This window comes from Heterodontus francisci, chromosome 29 (genome assembly GCF_036365525.1).
Source record: "Heterodontus francisci isolate sHetFra1 chromosome 29, sHetFra1.hap1, whole genome shotgun sequence".
Lineage (NCBI taxonomy): Eukaryota > Metazoa > Chordata > Chondrichthyes > Heterodontiformes > Heterodontidae > Heterodontus > Heterodontus francisci.
Genome location: NC_090399.1, coordinates 21279246 through 21298303, shown reverse-complemented (window position 1 = coordinate 21298303; position 19058 = coordinate 21279246). Strand labels below are relative to the sequence as shown.

At 44.2% G+C, this 19058-nt stretch overlaps 1 protein-coding gene across 4 annotated transcripts in view; it reads right to left on the bottom strand.

The window, feature by feature from the left end:
* LOC137346179 (carcinoembryonic antigen-related cell adhesion molecule 2-like) overlaps window positions 1–19058 on the bottom strand; it is a 46296-nt gene that overhangs the window by 7242 nt on the left and 19996 nt on the right. Inside the window, exons 6-8 of one of the 4 annotated variants that reach the window (XM_068009564.1) lie at window positions 16553–16678; window positions 14766–14861; window positions 11125–11229 (exon numbers count right to left, since the gene is read on the bottom strand). In XM_068009564.1, coding sequence (XP_067865665.1) covers window positions 11125–11229; window positions 14766–14861; window positions 16553–16678 — 327 coding nt within the window. Of the gene's footprint in view, window positions 1–11124; window positions 11230–11250; window positions 11578–14765; window positions 14862–16552; window positions 16679–19058 lie in introns of those variants that run through there. The other 3 variants (XM_068009565.1, XM_068009566.1, XM_068009567.1) reach the window with 3 other exon arrangements.

Sequence of the window (19058 nt, the reverse complement as noted above, 5' to 3'; positions counted from 1 at the left end):
GGACAGAAAAGGGATAATGAGGAAAATCATTCAGCCATCTTAATAAATGCATCCAGCAAGACCCTAATGTTCTCCAATTCAACATCAAATTCTTCCTTAAACATTGTTAACAGTAGTTGCCAACCCCACTATTGTATTCAGAATCCATTCTATGTGTTTGTCATACTTTGTATGAATGAGTCCTTTTGGATATAACTCTTAAATTTACATTTGATAGTTTAAACCTATTATAGTCCTACTGTGGTATTATAAAGCAATATTCCAGACTTACCTCTTCCATTAACTATCTATAAGACCCTTCATTGCCAGGCTGAAAAGCCCATCTCTAGCCTTACCTTGTAACTCAAGCTCCCCTGACACTAGGAATAAATCTTGTTGCTGTTCTCCGCACTGCCTCCAGTATTTGAGTGTCTCAGTGACCAGAAGGATACACAGTATTCAAGCCACAGTCTGAAAAAAGCTCTGTACAATTTGATCATGACTATAGCTGACCTGTACTCTGCTATTTTGGCAATGCCAGCATATGTCATCCCGTGTAGTCTGTGTCAGTTGCAGTTGGTATCACTGCGGTGCATCCACGAGGCTGACAGCCACGATCATAGCACATTTCTGGAGGTGGTCACCCCAAATGCTTAAGAGTACGCAGGAAGAGAGGGAATAGATAACTGCCAAATAGGCAAGGAGGACCAGGCTTGCAGCGGGAGCTGTGGTAATGCAGGAGGGAAATTACAGAGAGGTGCAAGAACTATAGAATAGTGATAATAGGGGACTTCAACTGTTCTAATACCGAGCGATAGTAATATAGTAATAATGTAAAGGGCCAAGAGAGGGAAGAGTTTCTGAAGTGTGTTCAGGAGAAATGTTCTTGATCAGTATGCTTCTGGCCCAATGAGGAAGGAGGCACTGCTGGATCTGGTTCTGGGGAATGAGGGGGGGTGGGGGGGGGTCATGTGGATCAAGTGTCAGTCAGGGAACTTTTAGGGAAGAGAGTGTTCATAGCACCATAAGGTTAGATTAGGTATGAAAAAGGGCTAGAAACAATATAAAGTAAAAAATACTTTACTTGGAGGAGGCCCAAGTTCAGTAGGGGGAGAAAGGATCTGTCCCTGGTAAACTGACAAATCTGTAATGAAACAATGGGCGGCCTTTAAAGAGGAAATGATTCAGGTACAGACGAGGTAGATTCCCACAAGAGGGGAAAGTAGGCCAACCAAAGCCAGAGCTCCCTAGATGACGAAAGAGATAGAGAGTAAAATGAAGGAGCAAAAAGGGGACATATGACAGATGACAGGTTGATAGTACCAGTGAGAACCAGGCTGAATATAGAATGTTCAGACAGGAAGTGGAAAAACAAATAAGAGGAGCAAAGAGAGAGCATGAGAAGAGACTGGCAGCTAACATAAAACTGAATCCAAAAGTCTTCTATAGGAATATGAATAGTAACATTGCAGTAAGTGGGGCTGATTAGGGATCAAAACGGAGACTTATGCATGGAGGAAGAGGGCATAGCGGAGGTAATAAATGAGTATTTTGCATCTGTCTTTACCAAGGAAGACGAGACTGCAAAAGTTATATGAAAGAGGAGGCACTTGAGATTCTGGATGGGTTAAAAATTAATGAAGAAGAGGTATTAGAAAGGCTGGCTGAACTTAAAGTTGATAAGGCACCAGGATCAGATGGGATGCATCCGAGGATACTGACAGAAGCAAAGGTGGAAATTGTGGAGGTACTGCCCATTATCTTAGATGCAGGGGTGATGTCAGAGGACTGAAAAATTGTGAATGTTATACCATTGTTCAAAAAAGGATGTAAGGATAAACCCAGCAACTACAGGCCAGTCAGTTTAACCTTGTTGGTGGGAAAGCTTTTAGAAATGATAATCTGGGACAAAATTAACAGTCACTTGGACATGTGTGGATTTAGTAAGGAAAGCCAGCATGGCTTTGTTAAAAGCAAATCACGGTGAACTAACTGGATTGAGTTTTTTGATGAGGTGACAGGGAGGACTGATGAGGGTAATGCCATTCATGTGGTGTACATAGACTTCCAAAAGGCATTGGATAAAGTGCCACATAATAGGCTTCCCAGCAAAGTTGAAGCCCATGGAGTAAAAGGGACTGTGGCGGCATTGATAGGAAGTTGGCTGAGTGACAGGAGACAGAGAGTAGTGGTGAACGGCTGTTTCTCAGACAGTGGGGGTTACCCAGGAGTCGGTAATAGGACCACTACTTTTCTTGATATGTTTTAACGACTTGGACTTGGGTGTACAGGGCACAATTTCAAAATTTCCAGATGGCACAGAACTTGGAAATATAATGAAGTGTGAGGAGGATAGTGATAGACTTCAGAGGGCATAGACAAGCTGGTGGAATGGGCAGACATGTGACAGATGAAACTCAACACAGAGAAGGGCAAAATGATACATTTTGGTAGGAAGAATGTGGAGAGCATTATAAACTAAAGGGTACAATTCTAAAGATGGCGCAGGAATGGAGAAACCTGGGGCTATGCATGGACAGATCATTGAAGGTTGCAGGGCAGGTTGAGAAAATGGCTAAAAAATTAAACGGGATCCTGGGCTTTATAAAGAGAGGCACAGAGTACAAAAGCACGGAAGTTATGGTGAATCTTTATAAAACTCTGATACTGTCTCAACTGGAATATTTGTATAATTCTGGGCAGTACACTTTAGGAAGGATGCAAAGTCTTTGAGGCTTTGGCGAGGGAACAAAAAGATTTATGAGAATGGTTCCAGGGATGAGGGACTTCAGTTACATGGATAGATTTGAGAAACTGAGGTTGTTCTCCTTAGAGATGAGAAGGTTGAGAGATGATTTGATAGAGGTGTTCAAAATCATGAGGGGTCTAGACTGAATAGTTAGGCAGAAACCTTTCCCACTGGTGGAAGGGTCAAGACCCCGAGGATATAGGTTTAAAGCAGGGCTGTTCAACCTTTGCACATGGCAGGGGGGGGGGGGGGCACATTACAATTTTTGTCTTGCATAGGGGATTGGTGAGACAATTTCAGAAAGATAAAGGCATTAAAAATTTATCTTACTATTCATCAAAACACCAAATGTGCATTTTTGTGAAGAAGCTTTATATGAGATTAATTTATTGACTTACTTTCTCGTCACTATGTTGGACATTGATTTAGTGAGATACCTGGCATTTTTTGCTTGCACAAGTAGTCAATGTTTGCCCGCACATTGTAGTGATGCGCAGTATTCTGGACAGATGGTCATCTGTCACAAACGATCTTGAGCACTCTCTCTGACCCTTCCCCCCACTTCCCTGTCTGTCTCTCTCTCCCCTCTCACTGCACCCCTCTCTCTTCCCCCTGACCCCCTCTGTCTCTCTCTCTCTCTCGCCCCCTGGCTCTCTCACCCCTCTCTCTCTCTCTGCTCCCCCTCTCTGTCCCCCCTGCCCCCTTCTCGGTCTCTCTCTCCCCTCCCCCTCACTTGCCCCTTCTCTCTCTACCCTCTCCCGCCAATCTCTCTCTCTCTATCTCTCTTTCCCCCCCTCCACCCTCTCCCCCCTCTCTGTCCCCTCCCCTTCCCTCTGATAGTTGCAGGGAGCAGGAGCTCTCTGCACAGCAGCTTTGTGGTTGGTCAGTTTTTAATAAAATCGTGCTGTCATTTTGCTCTGAGGAGCTGACATTGAAAACAGCAGTTTCCCAACCTCAGACAGATTTGGGGTTTTCTGGGGGGGCTTTTAAAAAAATGTTGGAACCTGCAGAAAAACCTGAATCTGTCCAAAGTTGGGAAACCGCTGTCAGCACCTGTCAGCTGTGAAACTGACTTGTGATTTTTTTTAAAAAGCTGGTCTGAAAGAAGACGACAATGGAAATTTCTCATCTCTGAAATACATCTGCGGGCCGGATAGATACCTTTGGATGGGCCGGATCCTGGCCCGAGGGCCGTATCTTAGGCAACCCTGGTTTAAAGCAATTAGCAAAAGAACCAAAGGAGACATGAAGAAGACCTTTTTTAACACAATGACTGGTTAGGATCTGGAGTGCACTGCCTGGAAGTGTAGCAGAGGCAGATTCAATCATGGCTTTCAAAAGGAAATTGGATAACCACCTGAAGGGAAATGAATTGCACAGCAACAGGGAAATGGTGAGACTAGCTAAATTGCTCTTGCGGAGAGCTATCATAAACTTGATAGGCCGAATGGCCTCCATTTATGCTGTAAGCATTCTATGGGTTTTTAAAATTTATTTAGAGATACAGCACTGAAACAGGCCCTTCGGCCCACCGAGTCTGTGCCGACCATCAACTACCCATTAATACTAATCCTACACTAATTCCATATTCCTACCACATCCCCACCTGTCCCTATATTTCCCTACCACCTACCTATACCAGGGGCAATTTATAATGGCCAATTTACCTATCGACCTGCAAGTCTTTGGCATGTGGGAGGAAACCCACGCAGACACAGGCAGAACTTGCAAACTCCACACAGGCAGTACCCAGAATTGAGCCCGGGTCTCTGGAGCTGTGAGGCTGCGGTGCTAACCACTGCGCCGGTTCTAATTGGCCATTATATAACTGGCTCATAGTTGTTTGCCAGTGAAATCTGTTGATGAGGTAGGAAAGGTGTTCAAGAACATCAACGGGCATGAAAAATATTAAATGGCCGAGATTTTAACTCACTCAAAACCCATTCACTTACAAAGAGTTAAAAGCACACCCATTAAAGTGAGCTTAAATGCCACTTAGGACTTGCCTAACATTCATCATTCTAATATTTTCTGAAATTACAGGCCAACATCGAAGCCCCCCCTCTCTCTTTTAAACTCATCCACTTTCTCTTTTAGTCTCTTTTACTAGAGAGAAATGAGCATTTAGCTGTTAAGTTTCAGCAGGACACCAAAGAATTCAGACAAGGAAACTGGGAACACACCACAAAGTAACTAAAGGGAACTCGTATTCCCAGAAAGGAAGTAAGAATTGAAAACCTGCCAGCTAGAGGTTAAAACAAGAAGCAGGAAACTAAAATCAAAGCAAAATACCGTAGATGCAGGAAATCTGAAATAAAACAGGAAACTGACCTCGGTAAAAAAGTCAACCAACTCAGCATATTGCACGAATACAGGGCCTCACTGTTGTGCTGAATTGTTGAAAGTTTGAGGTGAAATTCAGTGTAAAATAGCACAACTTGTGACAATTCTAAACATCAGTCAACTGTTTGAAATAGAAACCCTGATCGCTCCAACTCTGCATCAGTTTTATGCTCAGAAAATCATGGTCTGACATTAAGGAATTTTCTAGCTATGCGCTCCTGGTCTGTGCCAGGACTGCTGCATCAGGAAATCCCTGTTGGTAAAATATCACCGGCTCTTGCTTGACCTCTTATGACTGGAATGTTCTGGTGAGGTCAGATTATTTTGTTATTTCCCCTTAAACCTGCTTCACAAGCAAAGTCACAGGCACGGTGTTATGAAAGAGCCTCTGGGTTTTCTTCAATATATTTTTTGAGGATTCATTTTTGAAAGCTTGAAGAAATGTTAAACTTTGGGTTTTTCAAAGGGAGTCATATAAAGGCCACTTGACTTTGAAAAACAATCCCTGGAAATGATTTTTAAAAGTGGCACTTTTATGTCTAAAGGTTTCTATCTCGCCTGTGGATGTATTTCAGAGATGAGAAATTTACATTATCTTCTTCTTTCAGACTAGCTTTTAAAACAAAAATCACAAGTCAGTTTCACAGCTGACAGGTGCTGACAGTGGTTTCCCAACTTTGGACAGATTCGGGGTTTTCCTGCAGGTTCCAACATTTTTTTTTAAAAGCCCCCAGAAAACCCTGAATCTGTCCAAAGTTGGGAAACCGCTGTTTCCAATGTGAGGAAAACAAAACAAAACTTTCTGGAAAACCACTTAACTTCCAGCTCAATAAACAACAGAGAACTTTGGACCCCTGCAGAAGTTGTTTACAAAGAAGTGACAAGTCAAGATGGATGGAGATCAAAAGGTTGACCGCCTGTTGTCGGTTTCGCTTTTGAATTGTTTTGAGTTGGAGTTGAACTATATTTAAAAGGGAGAGAACTTCCAAGGAGAAAAGAGAACTTCCAAGGAGAGAAAAGAATTCCCAAGGAAGGACAGAAGGCCACAACCCAGCTCAGCTTTCCAGCATCTCTCTAAACGACCCTGAGAAGTCCACTGTGTTAACTCTTCTTGCTTCCTGTCTTTGAAGAAAAGCCTGATAAATTATTTCTCAACGCTGCCTGAAAAGAACTGTTTTAAAAGATCCCAGTGACCCGTCTACGTGTCCTCGGAGACCAGAGTGCATGCCAGTTTTGAAACACAATATATCTCATCAGCTGTTTCTTCAAGAATGACCAAGTATTCAGCCCAGGTGTTTTTTTTTGTCTGCAATAGAGCTTCAAAAACAAAATCCCTTTATTTTTCCATGTGAGTCTGAGGGGCTAAGGTAAAAAGGGAACTTTACTACTTCAATCTGTGTGTTTATGCTTTACTTCATGACTGGTTAAGACTTCTTTTATAATAAACTGATACGCTTGTTGCTTGTGTTGGTGTGTTTAACTCTGGGATAAAGATTGAGTCTATGATTGACTATTGGTAAGTGGGAAAAAATTTAAATAAATGTTGTGACCCATGGAGAAGTGGAACTAGAATAAACAGTGCACTCCTCCCACCTCGGTTGTAACAAAAGTCACAAGCAAATTACAGATGAGGAAGGCCATTCAGCCCATCTCAGTTGATTTATCAGAATGATCCTAAAACCCACCAGCCAGTCAAAGAACAAAGAACAGTACAGCACAGGAACAGGCCATTCGGCCCTCCAAACCTGCGCCGATCTTGATGCCTGCCGAAACTAACACCTTCTGCACTTCCGGGGCCCATATCCCTCTATTCCCTTCCTATTCATGTATTTGTCAAGATGTCTCTTAAACGTCGCTATCGTATCTGCTTCCACCACCTCCCCCGGCAGCAAGTTCCAGGCACTCACCACCCTCTCTGTAAAGAACTTGCCTCGCACATCCCCTCTAAACTTTGCCCCTTGCACCTTAAACCTATGTACCCTAGTAACTGACTCTTCCACCCTGGGAAAAAGCTTCTGACGATCCACTCTGTCCATGCCGCTCATAACTTTGTAAACCTCTATCATGTCGCCCCTTCACCTCCGTCGTGCCAGTGAAAACAATCTGAGTTTTTCCAACCTCTCCTCATAGCTAATGCCCTCCAGACCAGGCAACATCCTGGTAAACCTCTTCTGTCCCCTCTCCAAAGCCTCCACGTCCTTCTGGTAATGTGGCGACCAGGATTGCACGCAAGGAGCAGGGAGAGAGGCCATAGCAGGTGACTCTCTGGCTATGATTAGATAGATAGGAATGGAACCAGGTGAGTGCAGTCCCACCAAAAACAACCCAGAAGGCAAGCAGGAACTATGAAATTAAATTATTAAAGACAAAACAAAATAGTAAATCATTTTATAGGCACATCAATTAAAACAAAGAAGGCGGTGATGGGAATTGGATCATTAAGGGGCAGACAGGATAATACTATAGGTAATAAAAGAGAGATGGCAGAAATGTTAAATAATTATTTCACTCCAGGGAAACAGAACAGGTAGACTTGACGTTGAATGATGAGATGAGCAATGAGATCAGTGCATTTAAAATAACAAAAAGGGATATATTGAATACAGTAATCATACTCAAAGAGGATAAACCCCTGGTCCGGATGGATTGCATCCAGATATATAAAAATAATCTGAGGAAGAGATCGCAGTAATTCGTTAGAAAAAAGCTGTAGTGCCAGAAGATCATAAAAACATAATTCCGATATTTAATAAAGTAAATAGAACATGCCCGGGGAATTATAGTTTAACATCGGTGGTAGAAAAAAAAACGGAATCTTTATTAAGGGAGAGAATAGAAGAACATCCACAAATGGAAAATAAGAAAAGGAATAGTCAGCATTGATTTCAAAAGGGAAAATCTTGCTTGATCAAACTTACAGAATTTTTTGAGGAGGTAGCAGTGAAGGTAGACAGTGGTAATGCAGTAGATGCAATTTATTTGGATTTTCAAAAGGCCTTCAATAAGGTTCCCCATAATAGACTAATGAATAAGGCCAGAGAATGCAGAGTCAGGGGACAAATGGATTGCTAGCTGGCTTCAAGACAGAAAGCAGAGAGTGGGAGTAAAGGATAGTTATTCAGAGTGGCAGAAGGTGGGAAGTATGTTCCACAAGGATCAGTGCTGGGACTTCTGCTTTTCACAATTTGCAGTAACGATTTGGACCTTGGAACCAGAAAACACAATTTTTTAATTTGCGGATGATGCCAAATTGGGGGGGGGGGGGGGGGGTGATGCTCAATACGGAGGAGGACTGCAACAAATTACAGGAGGACATTAATAAACTTCTAGAATGGGCAATTAATGGGCAAATGCAGCTCAGTACAGATAAATGTGAGTTAGTACATTTGGTAGGAATAATAGGGAGGTACCTATTACTTGGAAGGTGCAAGTCTTGGTGGGGTACAGGAACAAAGGGACCTTGGAATACAAACACACCAATCACAAAAAGTTGCACCACAGGTTAGCAAGGTCATAAAAAAGCAAACCAAACACTAGGCTATATTTCTCGGGGAATAGAATTGAAAAGCAGGGAGGTTATGATAATCCTCTACTGAACCTTGGTTAGATCATACTTAAAATACTGCATGCAGTTCTGGTTGCCATATTATAAAAAGGATATAGAGGAAATGGGAGAAGGTGCAGAGAAGATTTACAAGGATGATACCAGAAATGCGTGGATATACATATATCAGGAAAGGATTGACAGGGTGCGTCTCTTTTCTCTTGAAAAAGGAGGGCTGAGAAGTGACCTATTAAGATTATGAATGATTTTGGTAGAGTAGATACAGAGGCTGGAATTTTATGTTGGGCGGGAGGCCCCTCCCATCGGCCGAAAAGTCAGGGGCAAGCCCACCTCCGCCAGGCCTGGGGAGCCGCACCGGGAATTTTCACTCCCCAGGCCCTTAATTGGCCTTGGGTGGGACTTCCACCTCCTTGAGGCAGGAAGTCCCGCCTAACGGAGCTGTCGGCCAATCAGCCAGCTGGCAGCTCTTAGACCCAGCAGCGCCACCAGAGCGGTGACCACTGCTGGGACTAGCCCCAGCCATTGCAAGCTAGAGGAAGGATGGCCCCAGAAGACAGATAAATTTTTGGGGCCTTGCCGGGGACACTTGGCCTAGCCCTGGTGAGGCAAGGGGGATTGTTTGGTGTGGGGGGAGATTTTGTGCAGTGGTGATGGTTGGGGCTTCGGTGGAGGCCCTCTGTGGGGCACAGGGCCCCCAAGCAGGACGCCGCACCCCTAGCCCGCAAGAAAGCCGCCTGATTTTTATCTTAGCCGTCACCCCCCACACCCGACCGTGGGTAAAATGCAATTAATTGGCTACTTATGGGTCTTGATGGGCCTTGGGCGGGCGGGTTGCTTTGCGTTGCTGCCGCCCTGCGTAGAATTGAAGCGGGGGCAGGAAAGCGTCAGGAATGGCCCCACCCCCGCCTCCCGCTCAATTTTACGGCCCACCCCTCCCCCGCCACTAACCCACTCATTGTGGGGGTCGTAAAATTCCGGCCAAAGAGAATGTTTCCTATTGTGGGGAAGAGCATAACTGGAGACTGTCAATATAAAGATAGTCACAAATAAATCCAGTCGGGAATTTTGAAGAAACCTCTCTACCCAAAGAGTGGTGAGAATGTGGAAGGAATGGTTGAAGTGAACACTGTAGATGCATTTAAGGGGAAGCTAGACAAGCATATGATGAAGAAGGGAATAGAGCATTACGATGACAGGTTTAGATGAGGAAAGATGGGAGGAGGCTCAAGTGGAGCGTGGGACTGATTTGGTTGAATGGCCTGTTTCTGTGTTATATATCCTAGGTAAGCCTATGTAATCCACCCAGCTGGACAACAGGCATTGGAGGAGGATGGTGTGGTCAACCAGGTCAAAGTCTGCTGACTGGTCGAGAAGGATGAGGAGGGACACTCTACCTTGGTCATGACAACATCGGATGTCATTTGTGACACCAATACTGCAGATGCTGGAAATCCGAAATAAATAACTAGAAAATGCTAGAAATATTCAGCAGGTCTGAAAACATCTGTGGAGGGAGAAACAGAGCTCACGTTCCAGGTCAATGACCTTTCTTCAGAACTGGAAAAAGTTAGAAATGCAACAGGTTTAAAGCAAGTATTGAGGCACGGAAAGGGGGGAGAGGCGAAAAGAAAAAATGGAAGGGCTGTGATAGGGTGGAAGGCCCGAATAATTAGATGACAAAATGGATGACGGTGCAAAGCAAACGTCGGTGACAATAAGAAGTAATGAAACAAAAAAAGATGGGTCTAGAGAAGGTGAAAATAGGATTGGCAGAATCATGACCAGTAGCTGCCGTCCAGAAATCAAAAACAAAAAAAAAAGAAAAACACAAAACAAAATGGGGCCAAGGCTATGATCTGAAATTGTTGAATTCAATGTTGAATCCGGAAGGCTGTAAAGTGCCCAATCGAAATATGAGGTGCAGTTCCCCGAGCTTACGTTGTACTTCACTGGGAACACTGCAGGGGACTGAGGACAGAGAGGTCAGACTGGAAGTGGAGGGAAGAATTAAACTGGCAATGAGCAGAAATTCCACCCGCTTTGTGGCCGTTACAATCGCCTCCATTTTAGAATTTTCACCTTTGTGGTCAAATCCCTCCACTGCCTCACCCCTCCCTATCTCTAACCTCCTCCAGCCCTACAAGCCTCCGAGTAATCGGTTCCTCCAGTGCATCACCTAATTCCTTCACCCTACCGCTGGCGGAACTGCCTTCAGCTGCCTCGGCCGCAAGCTCTGGAATTCCCTCCCTAAACCTCTCTGCCCACCCGTCGTCCCCACCCCCTCTCTCTCCCCCTTTAAGATGCTCCTTATAATCTATGTCTTTGACCAAGCTTTCTGTCGCCTGTCCTAACACCTCTTCCTTTGAATCAATGTCAATTTTTGTCCAATTATGCATCTGCGAAGTGTCTTGGGAAGCTTTACTATGTTAAAGATGTTGTACAAATGTAAGTTATTGTCTCAAAACAACCTGTATGATCCATTACTTACAACATGTAATGTAAGTTGCAAAGACTGCAACAAGAATAACTAATGGCACCACCACAGCAGGAATTATACTTGATTGTAGTTTGGGTGCTGGTTCACATCCTTTATCTGCCAACAGATAACAGCAGGTAAATCTATGAACTGCAGTTCTAATCAGCATATTAGTTGCAAGTTCAAAGTAATCGAAAAAGATACACAACAATTCTATTTTATTTTACATGCACAATTCTTGTCCAACTTCCCGTTGTCACAATTTTTGAACACAACTTAATGTCAACATTTAACACTAAGATTGACTACGTAAACATTTAGGAAAGAAATCTGTAACAATGTGGTGTAGCCGGCAGGTGGCACTGTGCGGTGAAGTTTCTTTAATCTCTCCCCTAACATTATCACTGGCACGGTCACGATGGGCTGAATGGCCTCCTTCTGTGCTGTTAAGATATCGTCTTATATCTACAAAAGAAAATTCATCAGCTGATTTCAGGCTGCATCAAAGACAATTTATGAATGTAATAAATATATAAAGTTTGCAAATCTTACAAACAAAAGGAGGCCATTCAGTCAATCGTGCCTGTGCTGGCTCTGTGAAAGAGCAATTCAATTAGTCCCACTCCCCTGCTCTTTCTCATAGCTCTGAAAATCTTTCCTTTTCAAGTATATATCCAATACCTATTTGAAAGTTAATACTGAAACTACTTCTACCATCATTCTGCACTCTAAGTCAGAAAGAAATTCCCCTCAGCTCCACCTTCCCCCTTCCGGTTCTCCTCTCACTCTTCCTTTGTCACACCACTGGCAGCCATGCCTGCTGCTTCCTGTATCCCACATTTTGGAATTCCCTCTATGAAATGCTTCTGCCTTCCCACCTCCCTCTCTTTTTTCTTTCAAACCCCACCCCCCCACCCCCACCCCGCCCATCCCTGTGACCGAAGTTTGGGTCAGCCCTCCTAATATTTCCTTCTTAGGCTCAGCGCCCAGTCTTCACACCCCTCCTGAAGCATTATTGAATGTGGCTCTATGTTAAAAGGTGTGATGTCTACAGCTCTGCTTATACTCTGTGGTTCCTTCACCATACAACCAGATTCCTAATAGATCCAGGCAGTAAGCCTGCCTTTTGTGCCCATCTCCATGTATGGATATGGCTGTTGACATCCGAACCATGCCAGGGATGTGGAACGACAGTTGTGCACAAAATAGAAGAGCTGCAAAGAAAGACTTGCGTTTATGTAGCCCCTTTCATGACCGCAGGATGCCCCAAACTGCTTTACAGCCAATTAAGGTACTTCTGAAATGTAGTCACTGATGTGAAGTAGGAAATACAGTAGCCAATTTACGTACAGCAACGTCCCACAAACAGCAAAGTTAAGTTATAAATATTTCCCAGGATACCAGAGAACTCTTCTGCTCTTCTTTGAGATAGTGCCGTGAGACTTTTTATGTCCACCTGAAAGGGCAGAGGGGTTTTGGTTTAACCTCCCATTCAAAAGTCGGCACCCATGACAGTGCAGCACTCCCTCAGTAGTACACTAATTTGTTAGCCTGGATTTTATGCTCAACTATCTGGAGTGAGACTCGAACCCACAACCTTCGGACTCGGAAGAGAGAGTGCTACCGACTGACACGGAGATCTGAGGATAGACTTGAGATTTGGTAAGATTTAATGGAGGGTTTTAAAATTATGTAGGGTGTTGCCAGAGTGAGCAGGGGCAGGCTATTTTGACTGGTCGAAGATTTAATCACACAAGATCATGATTTATAATGATCACCAAGAGGGTAATTTATCTTGGGGTGATGGTGTATATGATCGGCCATTCAGTGCACACCTTGCCCAGTTTTCCTTAAATTGAAGTCATGTTAAAATGAGACCTCCGAACAGAACAAGGATAAAGATTGGAAGAAATTTCTTTACTCAAGAAATACCCCAGGTAACGTTTCAAGAAGGAGCAATTATAACTATTAGATTGGATAAATATTTGAAAAAGTGGCAGATGCAGGGCTAAAGGGAAAAGATGGGCAGTGGGATTAGATTTGGTTTGGTCCAGCAGAGACACAATGGGCCAAATGGCTTCCTCGGCACTGTAATTGCAAATGTTACACCTTTGTCGAATTGAAAACCTTACGCCCATGTTCAAAAAAGGGTGTAAAGATAAGCCCAGCAACTCCACGCCAGTCAGTTTAACTTTGGTGGTGAGGAAACGTCTAGAAAAAATAATTTGGGACAAAATCAATAATCACACGGCCAAATGTGAGTTAATTAAGGAAAGCCAGCATGGATTTCTTAAGGGAATACCATGTTTAACTAAATCACTGGAGTTTTTTGAGGAGGTAACAGAGAGGGTTGCTGAGGGCAATGCTGTTGATGTGGTGTACATGGACTTTCAAAAGGCATTTGATACAATGCCACACAACAGACTTGCGAGCTACCTTGTAGCTCATGGAATAAAAGGGAAGATGGCAACATGGATACGAAATTGGCCGAGTGATAGGAAACAAAGAATAGTGGTTAATGGATGTTCGTCGGGCTGGAGGAAGGTTTGTAGTGGAGTTCCCCAGGGATCAGTGTTGGGACTCTTGCTTTCCCTGATACAGATTAATGACCTAGACCTTGGTGTACAGGGCACAAATTCAAAGTTTGCAGATGCTACGAAACTTGGAAGCATTGTGAACTATGAGGAGGATGGTGTAGAACTACAAAAGGACCATAGACAAGTTGGTGGAATGGGCAGACAGGTGGCAGATGAAGTTCAATGCAGAGAAATGTGGTAGGAAGAACACGGAGAGACAATATAAAATAATGGGTACAACTCTAAAGTGGGTGCAGGAGCAGAGTGATCTGGGTGTATATGTGCATAAGTCATTAAAGATGGCAGGACAGGTTGAGAGAGCGGTTAGTAAAGCATGCTGTATCCTGGGCTTTATTAATAGCGGCATAGAGTACAAGGAAGTCATGTTGAATGTATAAGAAACTAGTTTGGCCTCAGCTGGAGTACTGCGTCCAGTTCTGGGCACTGCACTTTAGGAAAGATGTGAGGGCATTGGAGAGAGTACAGAAAAGATTCATTAGAATGGTTCCAGGGATGAGGAATTTCAGTTATGAAGATAGATTGGAGAGGTTAGGACTGTTTTCCTTGGAGAAGAGAAGGCTCAGAGGTGATTTGATAGAGGTACTCAAATCATGAGGGGTCTGGACAGAGTAGATAGAGAGAAACTGTTCCCACTCGTGAAAGGATCAAGAACGAGGGGGCACAGATTTGATGCATTTGGCAAGAGAAGCAAAAGTGAGATGAGGAAAAACTTTTTCTCGCAGCGAGTGGTTAAGGTCTGGAATGCGCTGCCTGAGAACATGGTGGGGGCAGGTTCAATTGAAGCATTCAAAAGGGAATTAGACTGTTATGTGGGAAGGAAGAATGTGCAGGATTACGAGGAGAAGACGGGGGATTGGTACTGAGTGAATTGCTCTGTCGTGGAGACAATGGGCTGAATGTCCTCCTTCTGCACTGTAACAATTGTGATTCTGTGAACTTCAGTAATTTGATGGTTTCCCATGAAAACTGTAGCAAAAATAACTCAGCAATTGACTCTCCTTATGAGATGTTACTTTGGTGAAGTTGTCAGCTACAGTTTTATCATTGAACACTCACCAGCTTGTTTAATTATTTCTGCAATCAGAATACTTGACGCACATGTCACAATGATTCCATCCAATGGAGTTACTGTATCCAAGGTGACACGACAAGCTGTCAAAATAAAACAGAAAGAATCACAGAGAGAACAACATCGCATACACACACACAAACTCTGACCTGTCGGCCTCCAGCTGTGCAACTGGCCAAGAAAAGTGTTGAGAAGGTTTTTCTATTCCTGTGCTTGGGATTATTGGACTGGGCAAAGTGAATAGAGGAAAAATAGGACAGGGACGAGTGCAGGTCCCTAACACAGCCTATTCGATTCTCCATCCATTTAAATTAATGTACAGAAAATTAGGCGACTTCCCTTGTAGATGACTGCTTCTCTTTACCCGATTCTCCTGTACTTGACGTGCCCAGGTGATGTACTAATCTCAGGAGCAGGAATATTCTCTACTAAAGGTATGGTCCCTACGTCAGAGTGTAGGTGTCAGCTCTGGCCCAGTGTTAACACTCTCGCCTCTGAATCACAATGTTCCGGATTTACGTCCTAAGCAAAAAATCAAGGCTAACACTCCACCGCAGTACTGAGGGAGTGCTGCACTGTCGGAGGTGCCGAGTCCCCATTTGCTTGCTCGGGTGGATGTGAAAGATCCCATGGCACTATTTCGAAGAAGAGCAGGCGAGTTCTCCCCAGCGTCTTGGCCAATATTTATCCCTCAATCAATATAGTTCCAAGTCAGGATGGTGTGTGACTTGGAGGGTAACTTGCAGGTGGTGGTGTTCCCATGTATTTGCTGCCCTTGTCCTTCTAGTTGGTAGAAGTCGCGGGTTTGGAAGGTGCTGTCTAAGGAGCCTTTGTGCATTGCTGCAGTGCATCTTGTATATGGTACACACTGCTACCACTGTGCGTCGGTGGTGGAGGGAGTGAATGTTTGTAGATGGGGTGCCAAATCAAGTGGGCTGCTTTGTCCTGGATGGTGTCGAGCTTCTTGAGAGTGTTGTTGGAGCTGCACCCATCCAGGCAAGTGGAGAGTATTCCATCACAATCCTGACTTGTGCCTTGTAGATGGTGGACAGGCTTTGGGGAATCAGGAGATGAGTTACTCACCGCAGGATTCCTAGCCTCTGACCTGCTCTTGTAGCCACGGTATTTATATAGCTACTCCAGTTCAGTTTCTGGTCAATGGTAACCCCTAGGATGTTGATAGTGGGGGATTCAGCGATGGTAATGCCGTTGAATGTCAAGGGGAGATGGTTAGATTCTCTCTTGTTGGAGATGGTCATTGCCTGGCACTTGTGTGGCGCGAATGTTACTTGCCACTTATCAGCCCAAACCTGGATATTGTCCAGGTCTTGCTGCATTTATACACGGACTGCTTCAGTATCTGAGGAGTCACGAATGGTGCTGAACATTGTGCAATCATCAGCGAACATCCCCACTTCTGACCTTATGATGGGATGGGGGACTAGGCAGGGAAAGAGGATCAAGCTGCATGAAAGCAAAATAAAGACAAATGCAAACTATGTTAAAGTAATGGGATCAAGGAAATTATTTACTCAATGACGAGTCCATAAATGTTTTCACCAACATCCAGGCTTGTCTTGGGAGCCAGTAGTTAGCTACATAGCAATGGCAAGATTCACAGAAAGGCATTATTACCACAGTGAGTGTACAGCAGAGGTTAGCAGGAGGAGGTTAATGGGACTCTTTAAATGGAGCAGAGATTGCAAAGAGGAGACTTAATGGAGGGCATGAAAAGAATGATATAAATAATAATAAAATTCATGTTTGAACCTACGTCTGCTCTTCACGATCTTATTTAACCATTTCACGTCACAGACCTTCATACTACAAGCCGATAATATCGTTATTATTAGCAGGACACACAAAAGAACCAACATAAATCCTGTAACTCCAGAAATCCCTATTGAAAGAACAAAAGGTGAATAAAATTACACACATTCATTGAAACGGGATACAACTTAAGGGAATTCTTTACTTAAAGACCATAAGCACAGAAGGAGGCCCATTAGTTCTGTGCAAGTATTTTGCGAGAGTGATCCATAACTAATCACAGTGCCCAGATCGGTGACCATAGTCTTCTCATTTATCCCTTAAAAGATGCAATGGTCTCTGTCTCAAACTGCTCCCGATGACAGAACATTCCATGCTCTTAACAACATCCAAAGTAACAGAATTCCTCCTAATCTCTCCTCACTTTCCCATGACAAATTTAAATTGATGCAACCACACTTCCTACAACACTGACCAGGCTTCAAAAGTATCCGTCAAGTAAAAGGTGTTGCTACGGGTACCCGCATGGGTCCTAGTTATGCCTGCCTCATTGTGGGACATCCCTTGTTCCAGTCCTACTCAGGCCCCCCCCCCACCCAACTCTTTTTCCAGTACATTAATGACTGAATCAGTGCCGTTTCCTGCTCCCGCCCAGAACTGGAAAACTTTATCAACTTTGCTTCTAATTTCCACCTTTCTCTCACCTTCACATGGTCCATCTCCGACACTTCCCTTCCCTTCCTCGAGTTCTCTGAGTCCATCTCTGGGGATAGGCTGTCTACTAATATTCACTATAAGCCCACCGACTCCCACAGCTACCTCGACTACACTTCTTCACACCCTGTCTCCTGTAAGGACTCCATTCCATTCTCCCAGTTTCTCCGTCTCCAACGCATCTGCTCTGATGATGCTACCTTCCATGACAGCGCTTCTGATAGGCCTTCCTTTTTCCTCAACCGAGGATTCCCCCTCCCCCCCACCCCCTCTCCCACCCACTGTGGTTGACAGGGCCCTCAACCGTGTCCGGCCCATTTTCCACACCTCTACCCTCACCCCTTCCCCTCCTTCCCAGAACCCCTTGTTGTCACTTTCCACCCCACCAGCCTCCACATCCAAAGGATCATCCTCCGTCATTTCCGTCACGTCCAGCGTGATGCCACCACCAAACACATCTTCCCCTCCCCTCCCCTGTCAGCATTCCGAAGGGATCGTTCCTTCTGCAACACCCTGGTCCACTCCTCTATTACTCCCAACACCTCGTCCCCTTCCCCTGCAATCGCAGGAGGTGTAATACCTGCCCTTTTACCTCCTCTCTCCTCACTATCCCAGGCCCCAAACACTCCTTTCAGGTGAAGCAGCTATTTACTTGTACTTCGTTCAATTTAATGGACTGTATTGACTGCTCACAATGTGGTCTCCTCTACACTGGGGAGACCAAACGCAGACTGGGTGACCACTTTGTGAAACATCTCCACTCAGTCCGAAACCATGACCCCGAGCTTCCGGTTGCTTGCCATTTCAACACACACCCCTGCTCTCATACTCACATCTCTGTCCTGGGATTGCTGCAGTGTTCCAGTGAACATCAACGCAAGCTCGAGGAACAGCATCTCATTTACCGATTAGGCACGCTACAGCCTGCCGGACTGAACATTGAGTTCAATCATTTCGGAGCATGACAGGCCCCTCTTTTTATTTTTAGTATTTTTTATTTGTTTAGTTTACTTTAGTTTGTTTCATCACTTTTTTTTTTTAACTATGTACCTACCTACTGTGTTTTTTTTCAGATTTGTGCTTTGGACCAAAGCTATCATTTTTCTGTCCATTAACACCCTCTCTGTACTAACACTTTGTCTTTCACCACACCATTAACATACCATTTGCCTTTTCTCCATGACCTTCTGGTCATTTATTCTTCGTGACCCTCTGTCCTATCAACACCTTTCCTCTTGTTATCTCTTGCCCCACCCTCGCTTTATTTGCTTAAGACCTATTACATTTCTAACCTTTGCCAGTTCTGATGAAGGGTCACTGACCTGAAACGTTAACTCTTCTTCTCTCTCCACAGATGCTGCCAGGACCTGCTGAGTATTTCCAGCAGATCTTGTTTTTATTTCAGAAGTACTTAATTGGATTGAAAGTACTTTGGGATGTTCTGACGTTGTGAAATGTGCATGGTAAATGAAAGTCTTTAATTTTTTGTGTTCTTAGCCAAGCTCCATAACTGCTGCACTACCACGGCCAGCCAATGACATAGAATATAGAATGGTTACAACACAGCAGGAGGCCAGTCAGCCTGTCGGGTCTGTGCTGGCTCTCTACAAGAGCAACTCAGCGAGTCCCACTCCCCCGGCTTTTCCCCGCAGCACTGCAAATTTTTTCTCTTTAGATAATGATCCAGTTCTCTCTTGAAGGCCTCAACTGAGTTGAAGGGAGTTCCTAACAGCACACGAAAATTGCTGTTGTCCTAGATAGTGAGGAGCAAAGCCTTAGATTACAGGACTATACAG